Below are 16,431 nucleotides of genomic sequence, written 5' to 3'. Positions count from 1 at the left end.
GACGCAAGGGAGGTAGCATGTATTGGTTGGTCACTAAACCCGAGGGCTATGTGCGCTGGTCGGTCAAGAAGCCAAGCAGTCATCCTGCCCAAAGCTCAGCACGTTGAGGCAGGGAAATGGGAACACGCGTGCTGATATAGACTCGGTGACCTGGCGTCTCTTTGCTGTGATGGGGAGGGCGGATATTGAGAGGAATCTCAGTACCCTGGCTAGGGTCGTCTACCTCTTCGATCGCCCCCTCGAAGTGCCCGATGTTGGGCAATCTACAGCTTTGTGGCCGGCCTGATGGCATTTGTAGCATGTCATGGACTTGGCGTTTGACGGCGAGAACTGGCTACCGCCACCAGAAGAAATGGAAGTCAGTTTACTAAGCTTCACTTCCTTCTTCTTTCTCTTCTCGCGGAACTCCTTTGCTTTGGCACTCTCCAAGCTCTGTCGGGGTTGTGATCTAGAACGTGAGCGACTTCGCGCGGACTGAGAGTGCGGGCTATCACTGGATGGCTTTCGCTTGCGTCCCGGGGTGGGCTCATCTGATGCATCCGAGTCTGCATCACTCGAGTCATCCGACTCATCTGCAGGTTTTTGAGCAACTGATGGCTGTATGAAAGTCAGTCAACGCTCTGGGACATTGCATTATTTCGTTATTAACGTGCCTTTGTTTTAGAGCTTTTAAAGTTGCTTGTAGATGTTCGTCCGTTCGATGGCACGTCTTCATTGTCGCCTGACTCATTAGATGAATCAATGTCACCATACCCGACGTAGACGACATTGAGTGGTGCCTTCGCAGTGTTTGTGGTTTTGGAACCAGCCCACGTGTTGTTGAGAACCCAATGTGTGTCGGCGCCAACATGCTTCTCCAGAGCCGCCAGGCGCTTGGCCTCTTGGTCATCCAGAGCAGCCTTGATTGTTGCCTGATCAATGTTCAGGTTGATGCGACCTTCTGAAGGCGACTCTCCCAGCCTGCGCTTCTTCGCAGAGTGTGTGTCCGAGTCTGGAGAACCTGTCGATGATGCTGAAGCAGCTGCCCTTTGCATGAATTTCATGGTGAGAAGTCTCGAAGAGACTGCTCTGGGTGTTTCGGGCGCCATGGTAGAGTTGATATCGAAAGCGATGGGATCGGTTTGGGTTGAAGTGGTCGTGGGCGGACTGGATCAGTGTAACAAAGATCGCGTTGTGTAAAATACGTTTTTGGAGAAGACGACCTGCAGTGAATAATCGTGTAAGGCCGGACGCTCAATATTCGGAACGTATTCGCGGAATTCGACAGTTGGCGACGACGAGGGTGTAATTTCTCCTAACGATACTTCTTTGAGCGAGCGCGTCACCATGGGCGTGGTGTAGAAATTGTTCCGGGTCCGGATAAACAGCTCCCCCGGGCTCAGACGTCTGCAGCTTGAATGCCTCACGACCCTCAACTGGCATTACGAGCCGACACCTTTGAATCGATCCGCACACCCGGTTTCCGTCGCATTTGCAATGGCCACGTCTCAATTGAGGGCAATTGGCGCCCTTGCGCGCAACGCGCGCCTGTCACAGCGTGCCTTCACCACCTCCGCCCGGCAACTCGAAGCCGCCGTCACCAAGCCCACGACCGAGACGGCCCCCGCCGCTGCCGATGAGACCAAGTCTCTCGAGGCCAACCAGGCTCCCAACCGCGTGGGCGTCTGGTCTCGAAGCCAGAAGCCTCGTGCCGTGGCTATGACTGGTCCTCGATTTGAGCAGACCGACTTCAGCGTCCAGGTACGGCAATGATCTGGACACCATCCCAGGAAACACGCGGCTAACCACCTGACAGCCTCGACCTCAATCGGCTATCGAGTTGATTCACAAACAGCCTGTGCGGTGGACTCACGATCGCATCGTTGCCTGTGATGGCGGCGGTGGCGCTGGTGGACACCCTAGGATCTTCATCAACACTGACAAGGCCGAGATTGCTTCCTGCAACTACTGTGGTATTCCCTACGTACGACACCCTATATTTGTTGCGTGCATGCTCGATTCTAGAGCTAATGACTCATCAGGCCAACGAGCATCACCGAAAGCACCTCGAATCCCTCCCCCAGACCTCGTACCCTCTGCAATAATTGGGCCTCAGCCGCCTGGAGTTTGAACGATTGGAAGCTCATCGGGACAACTCGGCGTGTCAGACACGAGATTTGGGATACCATGTACTGTGCTACAGCTTAGGAGTGTTTGCGAAACATGTATATACTACCCGAATACAACAAATGATTCAACGTATACTCGTACGGAAGTGTAAATGGTATCTGAACAACTCAACGGGTTAGAGTCCAATGTAACAAGACAGAAATACCGCTGATCCAGTAACCACGCCATGGAAGATGATCAGTTGATTTATATTGCTACATGGGTTTAGTGCTTTGAATCACGGAACCAAAAATGGTCTTTGACGAGGCAAGGCAAACAAACAAAATGTAATGGATATGTACGGGCTGTGATTGGCCAATAGCTCCCCACTGTCTTCAATTTGACCACCATCAGATGTCGTCGTGGGACTGGTCCAGCTCAACATTCTCACACCACAAGCAACTGTATGGGCTTTGCTCATGCCAACGCTAGTTTCAGAAGTCATGCTCCACGACCCTTCCCACTATCATTTCACACATATTGACTATGTGTGAAGACGAAATGGGAGGTCTTGTTCGCTCAACGCCCATGATTAACCATAGATCGCTTGTTCAGTGGCGTATTAAACCTAGAGGTTCCGTGACCATTTAGGTAGAGAAGACGGAGGTGGTGAGGGAGAAGCCCCAACTGCCGTGAGAACTATGCTGAAAAACAAAATCAGATAGATAAAAGTCTTGCCCGTATCTACACCGACAACGCCAAACACCATTGCATATTTTAATCCCATATCCAGACTATATCAGCTGGTTCCATTCTCCTCCTTCATATCCGTATCATCGCCCGCCAACACCTTTGTCTGAGGGACGTAGCCATCTGGAGCACCCGACCCAGGTGTTGCTGCAACGACGTTCCCCTTCTCGTCAACAAATTGGAAGTTGTATCGGCTTAGAAGATGGGGAATAGCGGAAAGTTGCGGCCCGTAACGAGCAGTGTTATCGTACAGCTCAAAAAGAGGGACAGCAAGCAACTTCATGTTCTTCGGTACGCTCAACACCTCTGTTCTAGGTTAGTCTCGGTCGGCAAATTCGGGGGCGAGAAAACGTACTTGTCTTTGGCAATTGGATGAAGTAGAGTTTCTTGCACTCCTTCGGTCGCGTTACATGCGCGGGGACGAAGGGGTACATGAATGTCTCGAAGTTTGGTCGCCACCATTGGGCCAAGCAATCTCCAATTTGCCAGTCACCAGCTTCTTCACCCTCACCCAGGCGCCCGACCGGTGCCAGCCTCTCGTCCAGTCGTGACTTGAAGCCTTCAACCTCGTCATCTTCGGGTCGCAGGTAGTCGCCAGGTAGCTTGAAGAAAGCATTCGCAATCTGAAGCATCAGGATGTGTGGGTGGTTGTGCTCGTGGCACACCAGGATACCCTCGCAGGTGCGGCGCATGCCATGCTCAACGTAGTGTTCCTCGAGGCGTTTCAAGCGAGCAATTACGGATGGATCTTCTTCAGGCTGCGTCTCTTTGACGCCAAATGTATAGTTGGAAAGCGGGAACAGCGTAATTTTCTCGGGTTGGTTGGAGTCGAAGGAGAGCGGGATGACGGGCGGGTTTCCTGACTGGAGCGCGGTCGAAGTAATGGTCGACATGGTGCGACGGGCGGGTAACTCTGGCTTGGAAGTGTGGTCGTGCAAATATTTTCGTCACTGCGGCGCGCTTGGGCGAAGTAGGTCGGAGGAGTGGAGGTTTGTTGAGGGAGCTGAGGTAGTGATGAAGGTATCTTGACGTGGGGAGGTAGGTGCAGCTTGAGCTCTGGGAGACAACAATTTCTGCCCAGAGTGCTTAGAATAGAAGGCGGTGTGGGTCATTCAGAGGTCGCGCGCGGCCCCAGTACCGCGCGCAGGCTCGACGGTTTACAGATGGCAATTGGATCTGAAGCGCAGTCATTGATGCAAGGAAATAAATTGTTATTGTTTATTTTATTTTTTTCTGCATGAGAAGTTGAGTGGGCATGGAACAAACATTTCTGTTGTGACGTTTCGGCCTCTACACCACCTGTGGATTCATTCGCGAGCGTTTGAATGGCTCCGAACCATCAGAACAGAGCGGAGTTTAAAGGTGCAATGGGGACAAAATTATATAGGAATGCTTGGATCAGCTTGATAAGCGATCTATTCAAAAGGTATTCGAACGTGGCTACGTCCGGGAAAGTACGTCCCGAAGGCTGGCGCAGGAAGTTTGACAACTTCCCAATAGGAACACACCGGTCTACAGTATGATACAGTGCGTACCTAGGCGGTGTTTTTCAATACCCTAGTTGATCAGCTCATCAAATCTTTATTATTTAGTACTTGGGTAATGTACGAAAGTTCAATTCTTGTTTCTAAAAGTAAGGGTTTATTGCTATTGCTTGCCTCAAGGAGTTGATCGATCGCAGAGTACACTGTGTGGGTACCGTCCTAATACCGTTTGAAGTTGTCAAACTTCCAGTCTTCGTAGTATGCATGTCAGACGTCATGTGAGTTGTGACTTCATATCACCTTCGTCAAGCTGACAATTAAGAGGCCGAGCAGTGATCCGGGCAGCACGGCGCAATCCACATTGAGTGGCTGGGTGGGTGTCTTCGTAATCAAATGTTGAGGATGACAACTTCACATCGGCATACCAAAGCAGGCGTTCCGTACCTACGGACCAATTACTCGCCGATAACGATCTAGCACCATGTCTCAACCCCTCTGCCGGATCTCGCTAGAGGTACGGGTAGTCGACGCAATGTTGAGCTAGCAGGCTCTAGACCTGGAGGTGGTGATCTTCAGTGGTAGTTAACGTTTGGTTTGGTTTGGGATCATCATCGGCTGCACAACACTGCTTGTGAATGATGCTGTCCATTCGCGCCGAATCTCTCGCCAGGGAATTAGCTGGTTTGGCTGCCAAGTAGGTCGCACGTGCATGGCTCACCAGCTGGGTTCACAAACCCGCTTCACCAAAGATGCATGGATGCGACTTATCGAGAACAGGTCCGACGCAGCCCGCCCTCCGTACTCCGTATGGGTACCGGCATTCCCCTCTCGCGCTGCCGACAGGTACGTAGATGAACGAGGAGGAGGCTGCCAGCGGGCGAGACCACTGAGCCCCAGGAGGGCTCAAGACCCACAATCATCCTCGTGGCCGTGGAGCCCAGCATCCGACCCTGTCGAGGCTCCTGCAAACCTTGGTTCGCGGGGTTCGCCATCGGCCCTCATGACGGACAAGCTCCCAGCCATCCAATTGACGGCGCACATGCACATGCTTCGAAACCATGGACGGGCTTGCCAATGACGAATGACGAAGCGAGCAGCGCGTAGGCAGAGCACCCCCTCGCTCGCCTTGCAGCCTTCTCCGCAACCGGCCAGCCAAAGTCTGTCAGCACGCCCACGAGACTTGCGATGCATTGTGGGATGCACTCCGCTGCAGTGGACAGACCGGTGTACGATAGAGGCTTAGCAGGCGTGTTAGCTACGTCGTAGCAGGCACATCCCAACCCCCAATCGCCTGATAGCCTCACCAGGTCGGTTGAGCCAGCGCCCTGAGCCCGCCGCTAGCAACAGCACAGTCCCTCCGCCGGGCTACTGGATCCAGAGGCCGCATCCAGAGGCCGGAGCGAGAAGCACAGAAGCACAGCGCTATCGAAAACCCACCACCACCACCCGTCCCACATCCACATCCACGTCCAAATCCACATCCACATCCGATTTCCTCGCCCACGCGGGCCAGCCAATTCCACAACTCTCGTCGCCCCAGACTTCTGGCACACATCTCCCGAGCCCCGAGCCCAACCGGAAGCCACACGCCTTGCGTCATGCGCATACCGAGAACGTTGCGATTGTCCACTCCGGTTGCAGGAACCTGTTAGGCGCCATGGAGGAGGCGAGGCTCCTAGAGAGCCTGCAGCACAGGCTGGCTGACCTCGACCGCAAGGTTCACGCCTATCGCCACGACATGGAGGCCGACTTCCTGCGCTACTACCGTGAGCTTCTCCACGATGTCTCTCCCTCCGTCGCCTCCCAAGTTCGCCAATCCCTTGCCAAGTCTTTGTTCGATTTTCCAGCCCTCACTCTCGACCTCGATCTGGCTGACTCACGAACGTTCGCCCGGCCCGGATCGGGCCAACGCCACCACTCTCCGCCGACTGTTGTCTCTGCCCCCGGATCGGGAGCCACGGAGCCCCCAGGGAGTCCTCGCGACCGAGAGCAGGAGCTTCGGGGTCTGTTCACCCCAAGTTACCTACCGTTGCTTGACAGTTCTCCCAGACTGCAGGCTCTCCCTGTCGCCGTTGCCGGTCCCTCCAATCCCCCTCGTCCCCTGCTGTTGCCTGACGTAGGCATCGAAGCGGAGGGGCAAGGCGTAGACATGGATCAGCAAGCAGGTTTGCAGGCATTTGAGGCATTGCAGGACGCCTTGCCAACGACTCCTCCGTTGCCTACTCGGCCACGCCACGTGCGTCAGTCGACCGATGACACAACCTCGTCGGTATTTTCAGATCGAAGCGACGTTAAAACCCCACGAAGCGCACTTCGCCGGTCTTCCAGCGCGTCCAAACCTTCGCAAAGTCCGAGGCGCGTCCGGTTCGACTTCATGGGAGCGGAGGTCCTTCCTACAGCCTCGCCACAAGCATCTGATTTCATGACTCCTCCTCCCGTCTCACCCACCCCATCAGCCGAACCTGTGCGCTCTGCGTCCATGCTAGACGACGAGTTCGAAGACCAGCCACCCCCTCGCAAGATATCCTCGTCGGAAGCATTAAGGGCCCTTTCTAGAGCACCTCTTGACTCGGGAACAGTCTGGACAGTTGTTAACCCTAACCGAGACGAGATCATTGTGGAGCAGGAGGAGATGGTTTCATCGCCTTGGAGCGACCATAGCAGCTTCCTCCCCGCAGCACCGGAACCTCCGATGCAGTCTCGCGGCCCCGAACCACTTCGAGCCTCACAGAAATTAGGAAGCGTCAGCGAAGAGCCAGAGGATGTTGACGATGATGACTCTTCCGATGAAGAGTTCCTTTCCATGGGCAAATCGAAATCGTCTACCAACAAACAAGTGCCCGCTTCACCATCCCCGACAAAAGAATCTCATGATGTGAAGCCTGACGCCCATACCGCGAACTCGCACGGCGGGCCGAAAGACGTAGACAACGACGATTTCGACGCCGAGGAAGACGACATGTTTCACTTCGAGGCTGGTGGTTTGTCCGCTCCCCCAAGGCCACGGCCAAAACCACTTCCTGTTGAGGAGGAAGAGGAGGAAGATGTGGAAGATGCACCGGAGATCAAGCCGTCATTATACGCAACATCGCCGGCAGTTCACATCGCGAGGCCCTCTCCTCTAGCGGCGGCGCCAACAACACCAACAATGGCCAAATTTCAAGCTGGCTCTCTGGGTTCATATAAAGGACGACCAGTCATCATGCCAGTGGTGCGTAACCCAGAGGTTCATGCTCAAGCCGCCTCGCTGGGGCAGTTCAATACGTTTGTAGGGGGGTTAGATGGTCGGAGCGGGATGGACGAGGGCGACCTTAACAGTTTCCGCGCCAGCGTTTCCAACATACCATTCTCCGGTACCCCTCGCAGTTTTACAGAGCGTCTGATGATGGAGGATGCAATGATGAAGAAGAAGGAAGATTCGAAGCTGCCTCAGTGAGGGCGGTTCGGGTCAGGACGGAGGAGTTTTGATTTGGGCTCTCCTGCATACGGGTCACGGCTACCGGCCTCGAATTCTGGGCACAATCACGTTGGCGGCGTTGAATCAATGGTGGCATTGCGGTGTTCATAAATGGAAGGGTGGGGATGGGGATCTTGTGAATATGAAGCATCATTCTTCTTCTTCAGCAGGCTTTGCTCAGAAGAGAATGCACTAGGGTTTGGTGATGGTGTTCAGAGGGTCAATCCAGCATATAAATCGTATATAATAAGAACCCAAGAAGTCATGTTTAACATCTCGTTGCGTGCACATGTCTGCTTCCTCTCGACGAACTAGCCCACCAATCACATTTTTCGGAATTGGTGGTTCGCCAGAGTATCACTTTACCGGGGCTATCCATATAGCGGCGTCATCGCCTACCCACTCAAACATTTGCTCTCTCTCGCTACATCATACCATTTGCAATCGAACCAGCGCAAAAGGTTCCAATTTCTCAACATGGGCGGTCTCAATCTGGAAGTCTTCAAGGTAAGAGAGACTCGATGCTTTACACTGGACGCCCAAGCAGCAGCTCACAATGACTTGTGCATTAGTTCGGCACGTATGTCATGTTCCCCATCGGAATCATGTACTACTTCGGCACAAACCTCGACGACCGCTTCGCCATCCAGGGTTTCTGGCCCAGGCCCGAGGAGTGCAACAAGCTCCCGCGTGATCGCGACGAGATCAAGGCCGAGTACGAGCGCATCGTGGCCCGACAGAAGCTGCGCCTTGCTCGGAAACTGGAGGAGGAGCGACGACTCGCCGAGGCGCATCCCGAACAGCAGCCACAGCAGAACGAATCCTAAAATGCGAACGGCTCCAATTCTCGAGGCGATACCACGGACGTGTATGATATGGATGAGAGACGGAGGGAAATTGAACCGGCATCACGATGTATTCACGGCGTTCGGAACGGGCATTGGAAGCAATCACACCTCAACTCTGGGGAAAGGACGACATTGTGTACAAGTGGATATGTTGTTTTACATGTTATACATCTAGGTTCCTTTCTACCTTGTCCCACTCTTCCTCCTCGACCGATCCTCTGCGCACGTTGGCGTAAATCGCCTTGACCTCTGGGTACTCTTTCAATCCAGAGAAAAGACCATCGAGCGTTTCGGCCATGGGGGGAGAATCGATGTTGACCTTGGTGTCTTCGTTTGGGGCCCAAACAATCTCTGAATCGAGAACCTCGAGCTCGAACTTCTGGGACAGAGCCTCAGTGATGGCCATCACTGTGTTGGGCTGGGTCCATGCCAGGAAGTTGCCGTCTGGGAGCTCTTCAACATCTTCCATGCCATCATGCTCAATTGCCTCGTCCAGGATTTCGGAAAGCGTAGGGCCGCCCTCCTTTGCCTTGAATACGGCCCGACCACGTCTCGTAAAGTAAAATGCTGTTGATCCGACGACACCGCCGGCCTTCTTCACCACAAGTCGGAGGTCATGTAAAGTGCGGGTCTTGTTGTCGGTCTCGGCATCAACGATCAGGGCGATGTCCGGTGGCATGAGGACTTCAAGTGACATGGACTCCAGTTGGGCGCCAGTGGTGGAACGGCCTTGACCTCGTGCAACGGCGGCCTCGATCAGGTGCTTCGGAATGCTTGCTGTTCGGACATGTTAGTTGCTTAGATCAGCGTGATAAAACATCAGTCGGTACCTTTGCTCGCTGCAGTAATTGCGTTCGCCAATTGGGGGTTGAAGTTCAAGTTGTCACCATACACTGCACCAGATCAGATCAGACCAGGCTCGGCAAGCGAGGAGGGTTAGTTCTACTTCTTGAGTACATGGCAATAGTCTTTGTAAAAATTTGCCGCTCGCTCATCTTCTTCTTGTCAGTGACTGCTTTGATGTGTTTCGTCTTGGACCACTTGTTGTGGCCCGCCCATGGGGCCGGTGTTGTCGTGAATGATCGATGACATTGTCGGCAGATATTCGACGATGCTCGCGGGCCAACAACGAGAGAGCTGGGCTTTGCTCGAAGCGGATGCAATGCTTGGCGGGCAGACATGTCGACTCAAACAAACGGAAGGCTCTCTAGAAACGAACGAACCTTCGTTCAATGGCCCAATATTGCTCCGTGAGCACCAGTTTATTCCCGGGTTAAGCACTCAAGCCCATTCTCGTCGACCTGACAGCTTCCAAAGATGCGCCGGGTTAAAGATCTTCCCAGACGGTGCTGTTAGGGGGGGTAGTGGGGCTTGATTGGCTACTCCCTGCACTCCCCTTGGAGCATGTGGTATGGAACGTCATGGGCGGAAGCACCAGGTAACCACTTCGCCCTTTGAAAAGACGTTGAAAAAGGCGAAACTCGGTCAAAACACAGTCCCGACACATCTCAACCTCAGCAGGGCATCGTTGACGGCGCATCGCCTTGCCCGCCATGTCAACAACCCAGGAGCCCGAAGCTCCAAGCCGAATCAGCGAGGCGGCGCAAGCCCCCCCCAACTCCGCGACGGCGAACCCTGAACTCGATGTTCAAAAGCTCCAATCCTTGCCGGCCGAACAACAAGAGCTCTTCTTGCTCACCTTCGTGTCGGGGCTGAGCAAGCATGTGCTCGAGCTGGCCGCCGACGACTGCACGGCCCAGCAGTTCTATCTCAAGAAAGAGATCTTCCAGATCATCAACCTGTCTTCTCCGCAGCCGTCCCGAGTAATAAGAAACAACCTGGGAAAATGCTTGGCACACATATTTGGGAATGGGGACAGGAAGCTGCTATTCGAGACGATCAACGACCTGGTTACCGTCATTTCTGGGGGGAAATCCAAGACCGATGCTGAGATTCGGACGAAGCATGCAGCGGTCAGCTGTCTGGGCGACGTGTTCGCCGCAGCTGGTGACAGCGCCATTGGATTGCACCAGTTGTCATGCTCCACCTTGATCAAGCTTCTCAAGTCCTCCTCGAACCATGCAGGACTTCGCGCTGCGACCCTGGCTGCCCTGGGGAAGATCGTGAGGATGGTGGAAGGGAGCATGGACGAGGTCATTGCGCGAGACGTTTGGAAGCAGGGACGCAATCACGCCTCCTCCGACAAGGGATCGCTGGTCGTTGCATCGGCTTGTCGATGTCTCAAGGCGCTGGTGAAGCATACACCCTACTTCCAAAACTCGACCGATTTCGACAAGCTGGAGTCGGCAATCTTCAAAACCTTCGACTCCTCTTCAGTCCAAGTTCGCCAAGCTGCTGCTGAATGCTTTTCCGAAGCTCTTGTGCAAGGCCACTCGGAAACTGGATTCGCTGATACCCCCGCTGGAAGAGGCAAAAAGCCCAAGTCGAAGGCTCTCAAACGAGTCTCCACCCATCCTGGCATTGGAGGAGATGACGATGAGATTCCGTCCAGGCCATCGAGCCCTGCTCCATCTGGCAGGCGAAACCAGGCACTTGCACTATCCTTGGCAGACATGCTGAAGATCTTGGCTACACACTACGTTAAACCAGCAACATCAAACAAGGCCCGAGCTGCCATCGGCATATGCTATGGGAAACTGTTCCGCCGGTTAGGCGAGAAGCTCATCGAGACCAATTACTTGACAATCGTTGAGAGCCTCACAGTCGACGTGCTCGGACAAGCGACCATCAATAATAACCGGTATCGTCTATTGATCTCAAGGAAAATCATAGATACAGTCATTCAGGACGTTGTCGGGCGAAAGATCTTGGGAGAGTCGGGACAAATCTCCGCTGCCAAGACCCTGATCAACAACATCCTGAAGAACTACCCCCAGGCCCTGACCGAGCGGCCGGAGCCCTCCAAGCATACTCTTATTACCACCCTAAGCGCTGTGTCTTCACTCATCGAGTCGTTAGGCTCGGCCGCGAACGGCTTCGCAGAAGCCTGCAGAGATGGTTTGTTGCAAGTTCTGCAACACCCGAGCTATTCTGTCCAGGTTTTCGCATCTCATTGTATGAAGACGTTCGTTCTTGCATGCCCACAGCAACTGCTTCCATGCCTATCTGTCTGCATGAACAGTCTTAACCGCGAACTCTCTTTGCTCAGCGGAGCGCGAAACTCGCCCAGGAGGTGCATAGGATTCGCCCATGGATTGGCTGCGACCCTAAGCGCGAGCCCGTCTCGTCCCCTCCATGGCTCAGTTGACATCAACAGTCGAGTGCTGACGATGGCAACGAACCTGCTCAAGTCTAGCAGCCAGTCGGAGCTTCGCGTCTCTGCCACACAGGTTCAAGTTGCGTGGATTCTCATTGGTGGCCTGATGTCACTGGGTCCAAACTTTGTCAAGATCCATCTGTCACAGTTGCTACTCCTTTGGAAGAATGCCCTCCCAAAGCCGCTGGCGAAGGACAATACATCCGCTCGGAGTTTCCTCGAGGCGTCCTTCTTAACTCATGTCAGGGAGTGCGCTCTTGGGTCAATCTTGGCCTTCCTGGAGTTCAACAGCCGGCTTCTCACCGTTGATGTGTCTAAGAGAATTGCGACAATGCTTCAAAGCACCTCTGCGTTTTTGAAGACTCTGCCATCGAAGAAGACGACCGATGATATCTCACAGAGGCTCAAACCCGCTCTGCAACTCCACGATCTAGATATGATGGTCCAGCGCAGAGTCCTGCAATGCTACGTTAAGCTTGTTAACCTCAGCCCCGCCGGCGGTAGCGAGGCTCTGTTGCAGTCCAACCTCCTCACTCTCGCGATCTCCCTTTTTGCGGACCCAGAGAATTACTCCCCAAACTCGTTGAGTGCCTCCATCGCCAACGCGGCTGCTACTTTCGAATCCATCTGGGACGTCGGTGACAACTCTGGATTTGGAATCACCGGTCTTGTTTCGGGCTCCAAAGTCAAAAAGCTCCCTGGACAACAAGACTCCATGGAAGAGGTCGCTGAGGATGACAGCCCCGAGGACTCTATCAACAGTCTCCTCCGATCGCCAATCTGTGGCAGTCTGGAACACGATGCTTCGGTGCTGTACATTGGCAACATGAACAGCTCCTCTCCCGCCCCCCACCCTCCGTCCACGGAGGTAATCAACACCGCAATCCAGTTGTTTGCATTTGCCTTTCCTCTCACCCCAGCAAAGGTCCAGGAGAGCATACTGGAGCAAATTCGAACATTTGCATCCGCAGGAGTTCTGCAAAGGGACCCAGGCCGCAAGGCTGCGATCAATGTCAACCTCGCGACAGCTATTTTAGCTACGTTGAGGGTTGCGGTCAAGGAGACACAATCCCCTTCTGGAGACCTTTCGAACCATGCTGTTGAGGCATTGCTGCAAGACATCGTCCGCGATTTTGTCCTTGATCCTGATCAGCATGTCCGAAGCCTAGGTTACGATGCTGTTGCCAGGCTCTGCAATGTTTACGGAAACGGGTTCACGAACAATGAGATCAAGTACCTTGTCGACACCATTGTCGGGAACCGTGAGCCTAGTGCTAGAGCAGGTTGTGCCATGGCCCTTGGTTCAATCCAAACCAAGGTCGGCGGCATGGCGGCTGGCTATCACCTAAAGACTATACTAGGCATTCTCATGTCTCTTTGCAATGACCCTCATCCTGTTGTCCATTACTGGGCTTTGGAGGCATTGTCCCTTGCGTCAGACGCTGCAGGGTTGAGCTTTGCCGGGTATGTTCCTAGTACTTTGGGCATGCTGGTCCAGCTCTATGTCTCCGAGACACACCACGCAGAAATATCCTCGGCCATTACCATGAATCTCGAGATGGAACTTTCCACGCCATCTGTCATCGCACGTTGTGTTGATTCCCTGATCAATGTGTTGGGACCTGACCTACAAGATTCGGCGAAGTCTAGGGAGCTCATTTTTACCCTTGTTGGGCAGTTTCGTGAGGAAGATGAGGTTCTTGTGCAAAAAGCTGCTCTGGGATGCTTTGAGCATTTGTCTCTCTACGCCCCTGGATACATGCACTTTGCGGACTACGTCAAGCTTATGCAGAAATATCTTTCATCGGAGTCTACTACTTTGCGGGACGTTGCTGTTGATGGACTTCATAACATGATGAAGAGAAATCCCAACGATGTCCTGCGAGAGGCAGAGGACGGCTTTGAGGAACAGCTATGGCTTGTTTTGGACACATGCCCAACTCATGACGGAATTCGCAACATTATCCGCAACTGGATGCATCAAACATGCCTTGTTGAGACTAACAAATGGTTACAACGGTTCCAGGCAGTGTTGAAGATGACTAGAGCACGGGTAAAGGTCGAGGATGCCCAATCTGGACCTAGGGGCGGTGGTCTTCCTGATTTACAGGACGAAGAGGTTGCTGGATTCGCGGCTGCGGCAGGCACTGCGAGCGACGAAAAAGAAGCTCCAGCTACCTCTGAAGTCGAACCCCTGCGATGGCAAGTGACGACCTTCGCCATGAGTTGCGTTAACGACATGTTCGCCCTCGTCGCAAAGGATGCAACTACAAATGGAGAGTCCCAAGCACAAAACGACCTCCAGAACAAGGTGGCAGATGTCGTCCGCATGGCTTTTTCCGCCTCCACATCAAGCGTTCTTGAACTCCGGATCTGGGGCTTGAAGATCATCGGTGCAGTCCTCAAGATGTTTGGGAAAACGCCGGATCCGGACTTTGAGGAAGCAATGCTGCTCGAGCAGTACCAAGCTCAGATCAGCTCAGCCCTCACTCCAGCGTTTGCCGCAGACTCTTCTCCCGAACTTGCGTCAGAGGCAGTCAACGTTTGCGCAAGCTTCATATCGATTGGAATCGTCACGGACGTCGACCGAATGGGCCGTATCTTGAAGACCCTCGTCACAGCACTGGAGAATTTCTCCAAAGACAGCGAAAACGCTGCCATTGGAGATCTGAAGGGGCTGAGCTCCAATGCCCAAGTGATGGTCAAGATCTCGGTCTTTTCAGCCTGGGCAGAACTCCAGGTTGCGAGCTCGGAACAGCAATATCTACTGGACGTCCTGAGACCACACATCGGCACACTGACTCCTCTGTGGCTCGAATCTCTCCGAGAATTCGCGAGATTGCGATTCGAACCTGACATTTCGATGACACTTGGGCCCCCATCCCTGTCGGGAAGTCTCGATACAATCTACGCCGCCCTGAACCGGGAAACATTGCTCCGGTTTTACCAGGACGCTTGGCTGAAGTTGGTTGATGCCATCGCCAGTCTAATCGAGCAAGACAGCGAGTTCGTGTTCGATGCCTTGGATGGTAAAGAGTCAGACGGACCTTCGACCAATGGCAAAACCAAAGGATCAGACATCAACTATCGAGATGAGCCGGTAGCGTTCTTCTTCGTACTTTTCGGCCTTGCCTTTGAGGCACTCGCAACTCGCTCCGGACAGAACGACTCTCTAGCCACGAACGAACAAACTCTGGCAATTCTCAAGGCGCTAAAGAAGATTCTCCACCCCAGCGTTTCTGGGCATGCCATATACAGACCGGACGTGTTTTCTGAGACGATGGACCTCCTCGACCGCCTTGTTCTAACGGAAGGGCTCGACGTTCAAAGCGTGATTGTAGAAATCGCAAGTGTTCTTGTGGTTTCGCATCCCTCTGCGAGAAGACCTAATGAGGAGGAAGGCGATCTCTCGGATGACATTGAGCAGCTCTTTGAGCTCACCCGAATCATCGTACTGGTTCTTGCTGGGCTGCTCCCAAATCTATCTGAAGGAAACCAGCCAGCAAGACACCAAGTGAATGAAGAAGCAATTCTCTTGATCAGGGCGTCGCTGAACGCCCTGGTCAACGCCGCCGAGGTGTTCCCGTCCATCATCAAGACAGATCTTCATGCATGCATCGTTCACATATTCGCCACCACTCTGGCCACTGCCGAGTGCCAGGAGATGATTGCACCCCAATCACTGCCCATCTTGAAGCGATTCGTTGGAAGCATGTCCAACTCGCGAAGGGGCTCCAACAAAGAGGGGCCCACGCCGACAGATATCCAGATGCAGGGCTGCCTCCGCCGTTTCCTCTCCATTTACCTCAACGCGCAGAAGCGTGAAACCCCCCAGTCTCTTACATGCGTCAAGAACTGTCTATTGGCTACGACTATCCTCTTCACTGGTGGCCAAAACCATCTGCCCGCGACTGAGCCTCTCGTTGCACGGTACCTGGACGAGTTGCTTGATTGCCTCACTGATCGAATGGTATGGACTCACACTCTCTCCGCCCCCCTACTTTGACCAAGTGCTAACCGTATTGGAACCAGACTGCCAAAATTGCAGCAAACTGTATCAGGTCTCTGCTGCTGCAGCCCTCGGCAACAGCTGCAGACCTCAGCATTGCCCGTTTCCTCTTCCCCCGCCTGATCGGTTTTGTTACTGACACCAACCCGGAGGACCCGGAAAACGCAAGGACTCTAATTGCCCATGGACTCTGCCAGTACGTGGGCACTGTGGATAAGAGCCGGGTGGTGGCTGCGATGTCACTGGTCATCCCGATGCTCATGGCGCGGGCCACTGCAGAGGGAGATGAGGTGTACCGCGAGACTAGCGCAAGACTCCTGGAGCTCGCAGCAGTGGACCAGGCGGCGTTTAGAGCGGTGGTTGGTGGAATGAGTGACGGCCAAAAGACGTTCCTCGAGGAGGTGATCCGCTCTGGGCGACAAACAACTGAACAAACAGACAAGACGGACTCTGGCGCAGCGGGCCAGCCAAGTATCGCGCTGAAGATGGACTTTGGAGGTTGAGCACGCCGTATTCAT

General features: G+C 53.8%; 7 protein-coding genes across 7 annotated transcripts; 4 read left to right on the top strand and 3 right to left on the bottom strand.

Annotated features, from left to right (window-relative positions):
* Window positions 1–177: 177 nt before the first annotated feature.
* Window positions 178–1,300, bottom strand: BGZ61DRAFT_20480 (uncharacterized protein). The gene is made up of 2 exons (XM_046237952.1): window positions 654–1,300; window positions 178–597 (listed from the first exon to the last, which is right to left on the bottom strand). The coding sequence occupies exons 1-2, from the start codon at window positions 1,086–1,088 to the stop codon at window positions 220–222; spliced, it is 813 nt and encodes a 270-aa protein (XP_046112472.1). The 5' UTR covers window positions 1,089–1,300; the 3' UTR covers window positions 178–219.
* Window positions 1,301–1,392: 92 nt separating this feature from the next.
* BGZ61DRAFT_438790 (uncharacterized protein) lies at window positions 1,393–2,392 on the top strand. Its single transcript, XM_046244286.1, has 3 exons — window positions 1,393–1,740; window positions 1,796–1,963; window positions 2,022–2,392. Exons 1-3 carry the CDS (start codon window positions 1,477–1,479, stop codon window positions 2,082–2,084), a joined length of 495 nt encoding a protein of 164 aa, XP_046112471.1. The 5' UTR covers window positions 1,393–1,476; the 3' UTR covers window positions 2,085–2,392.
* Window positions 2,393–2,446: 54 nt separating this feature from the next.
* BGZ61DRAFT_408366 (nucleotide hydrolase-domain-containing protein) lies at window positions 2,447–3,946 on the bottom strand. The gene is made up of 2 exons (XM_046243191.1): window positions 3,194–3,946; window positions 2,447–3,144 (listed from the first exon to the last, which is right to left on the bottom strand). The coding sequence occupies exons 1-2, from the start codon at window positions 3,729–3,731 to the stop codon at window positions 2,888–2,890; spliced, it is 795 nt and encodes a 264-aa protein (XP_046112470.1). The 5' UTR covers window positions 3,732–3,946; the 3' UTR covers window positions 2,447–2,887.
* Window positions 3,947–4,803: 857 nt separating this feature from the next.
* On the top strand, window positions 4,804–7,758 carry BGZ61DRAFT_471096 (uncharacterized protein; the record flags this gene model as incomplete). The annotated part of the gene is made up of 4 exons (XM_046248169.1): window positions 4,804–4,836; window positions 5,100–5,165; window positions 5,220–5,422; window positions 5,592–7,758. The coding sequence occupies 4 exons, from the start codon at window positions 4,804–4,806 to the stop codon at window positions 7,756–7,758; spliced, it is 2,469 nt and encodes an 822-aa protein (XP_046112469.1).
* A 498-nt stretch (window positions 7,759–8,256) lies between these two features.
* BGZ61DRAFT_525769 (uncharacterized protein) lies at window positions 8,257–8,606 on the top strand (the record flags this gene model as incomplete). The annotated part of the gene is made up of 2 exons (XM_046252824.1): window positions 8,257–8,286; window positions 8,352–8,606. 2 exons carry the CDS (start codon window positions 8,257–8,259, stop codon window positions 8,604–8,606), a joined length of 285 nt encoding a protein of 94 aa, XP_046112468.1.
* A 184-nt stretch (window positions 8,607–8,790) lies between these two features.
* On the bottom strand, window positions 8,791–9,808 carry BGZ61DRAFT_525768 (transcriptional regulator-domain-containing protein; the record flags this gene model as incomplete). The annotated part of the gene is made up of 3 exons (XM_046252823.1): window positions 8,791–9,404; window positions 9,458–9,520; window positions 9,574–9,808. 3 exons carry the CDS (start codon window positions 9,806–9,808, stop codon window positions 8,791–8,793), a joined length of 912 nt encoding a protein of 303 aa, XP_046112467.1.
* Window positions 9,809–10,180: 372 nt separating this feature from the next.
* On the top strand, window positions 10,181–16,416 carry BGZ61DRAFT_337621 (armadillo-type protein; the record flags this gene model as incomplete). The annotated part of the gene is made up of 2 exons (XM_046239061.1): window positions 10,181–15,874; window positions 15,937–16,416. 2 exons carry the CDS (start codon window positions 10,181–10,183, stop codon window positions 16,414–16,416), a joined length of 6,174 nt encoding a protein of 2,057 aa, XP_046112466.1.
* Between the last annotated feature and the right edge of the window lie 15 nt (window positions 16,417–16,431).

This window comes from Ilyonectria robusta (genome assembly GCF_021365365.1).
Source record: "Ilyonectria robusta strain PMI_751 chromosome Unknown BGZ61scaffold_1, whole genome shotgun sequence".
In the NCBI taxonomy this organism is placed as follows: domain Eukaryota; kingdom Fungi; phylum Ascomycota; class Sordariomycetes; order Hypocreales; family Nectriaceae; genus Ilyonectria; species Ilyonectria robusta.
This window is presented reverse-complemented; position numbering and strand designations above follow the sequence as displayed.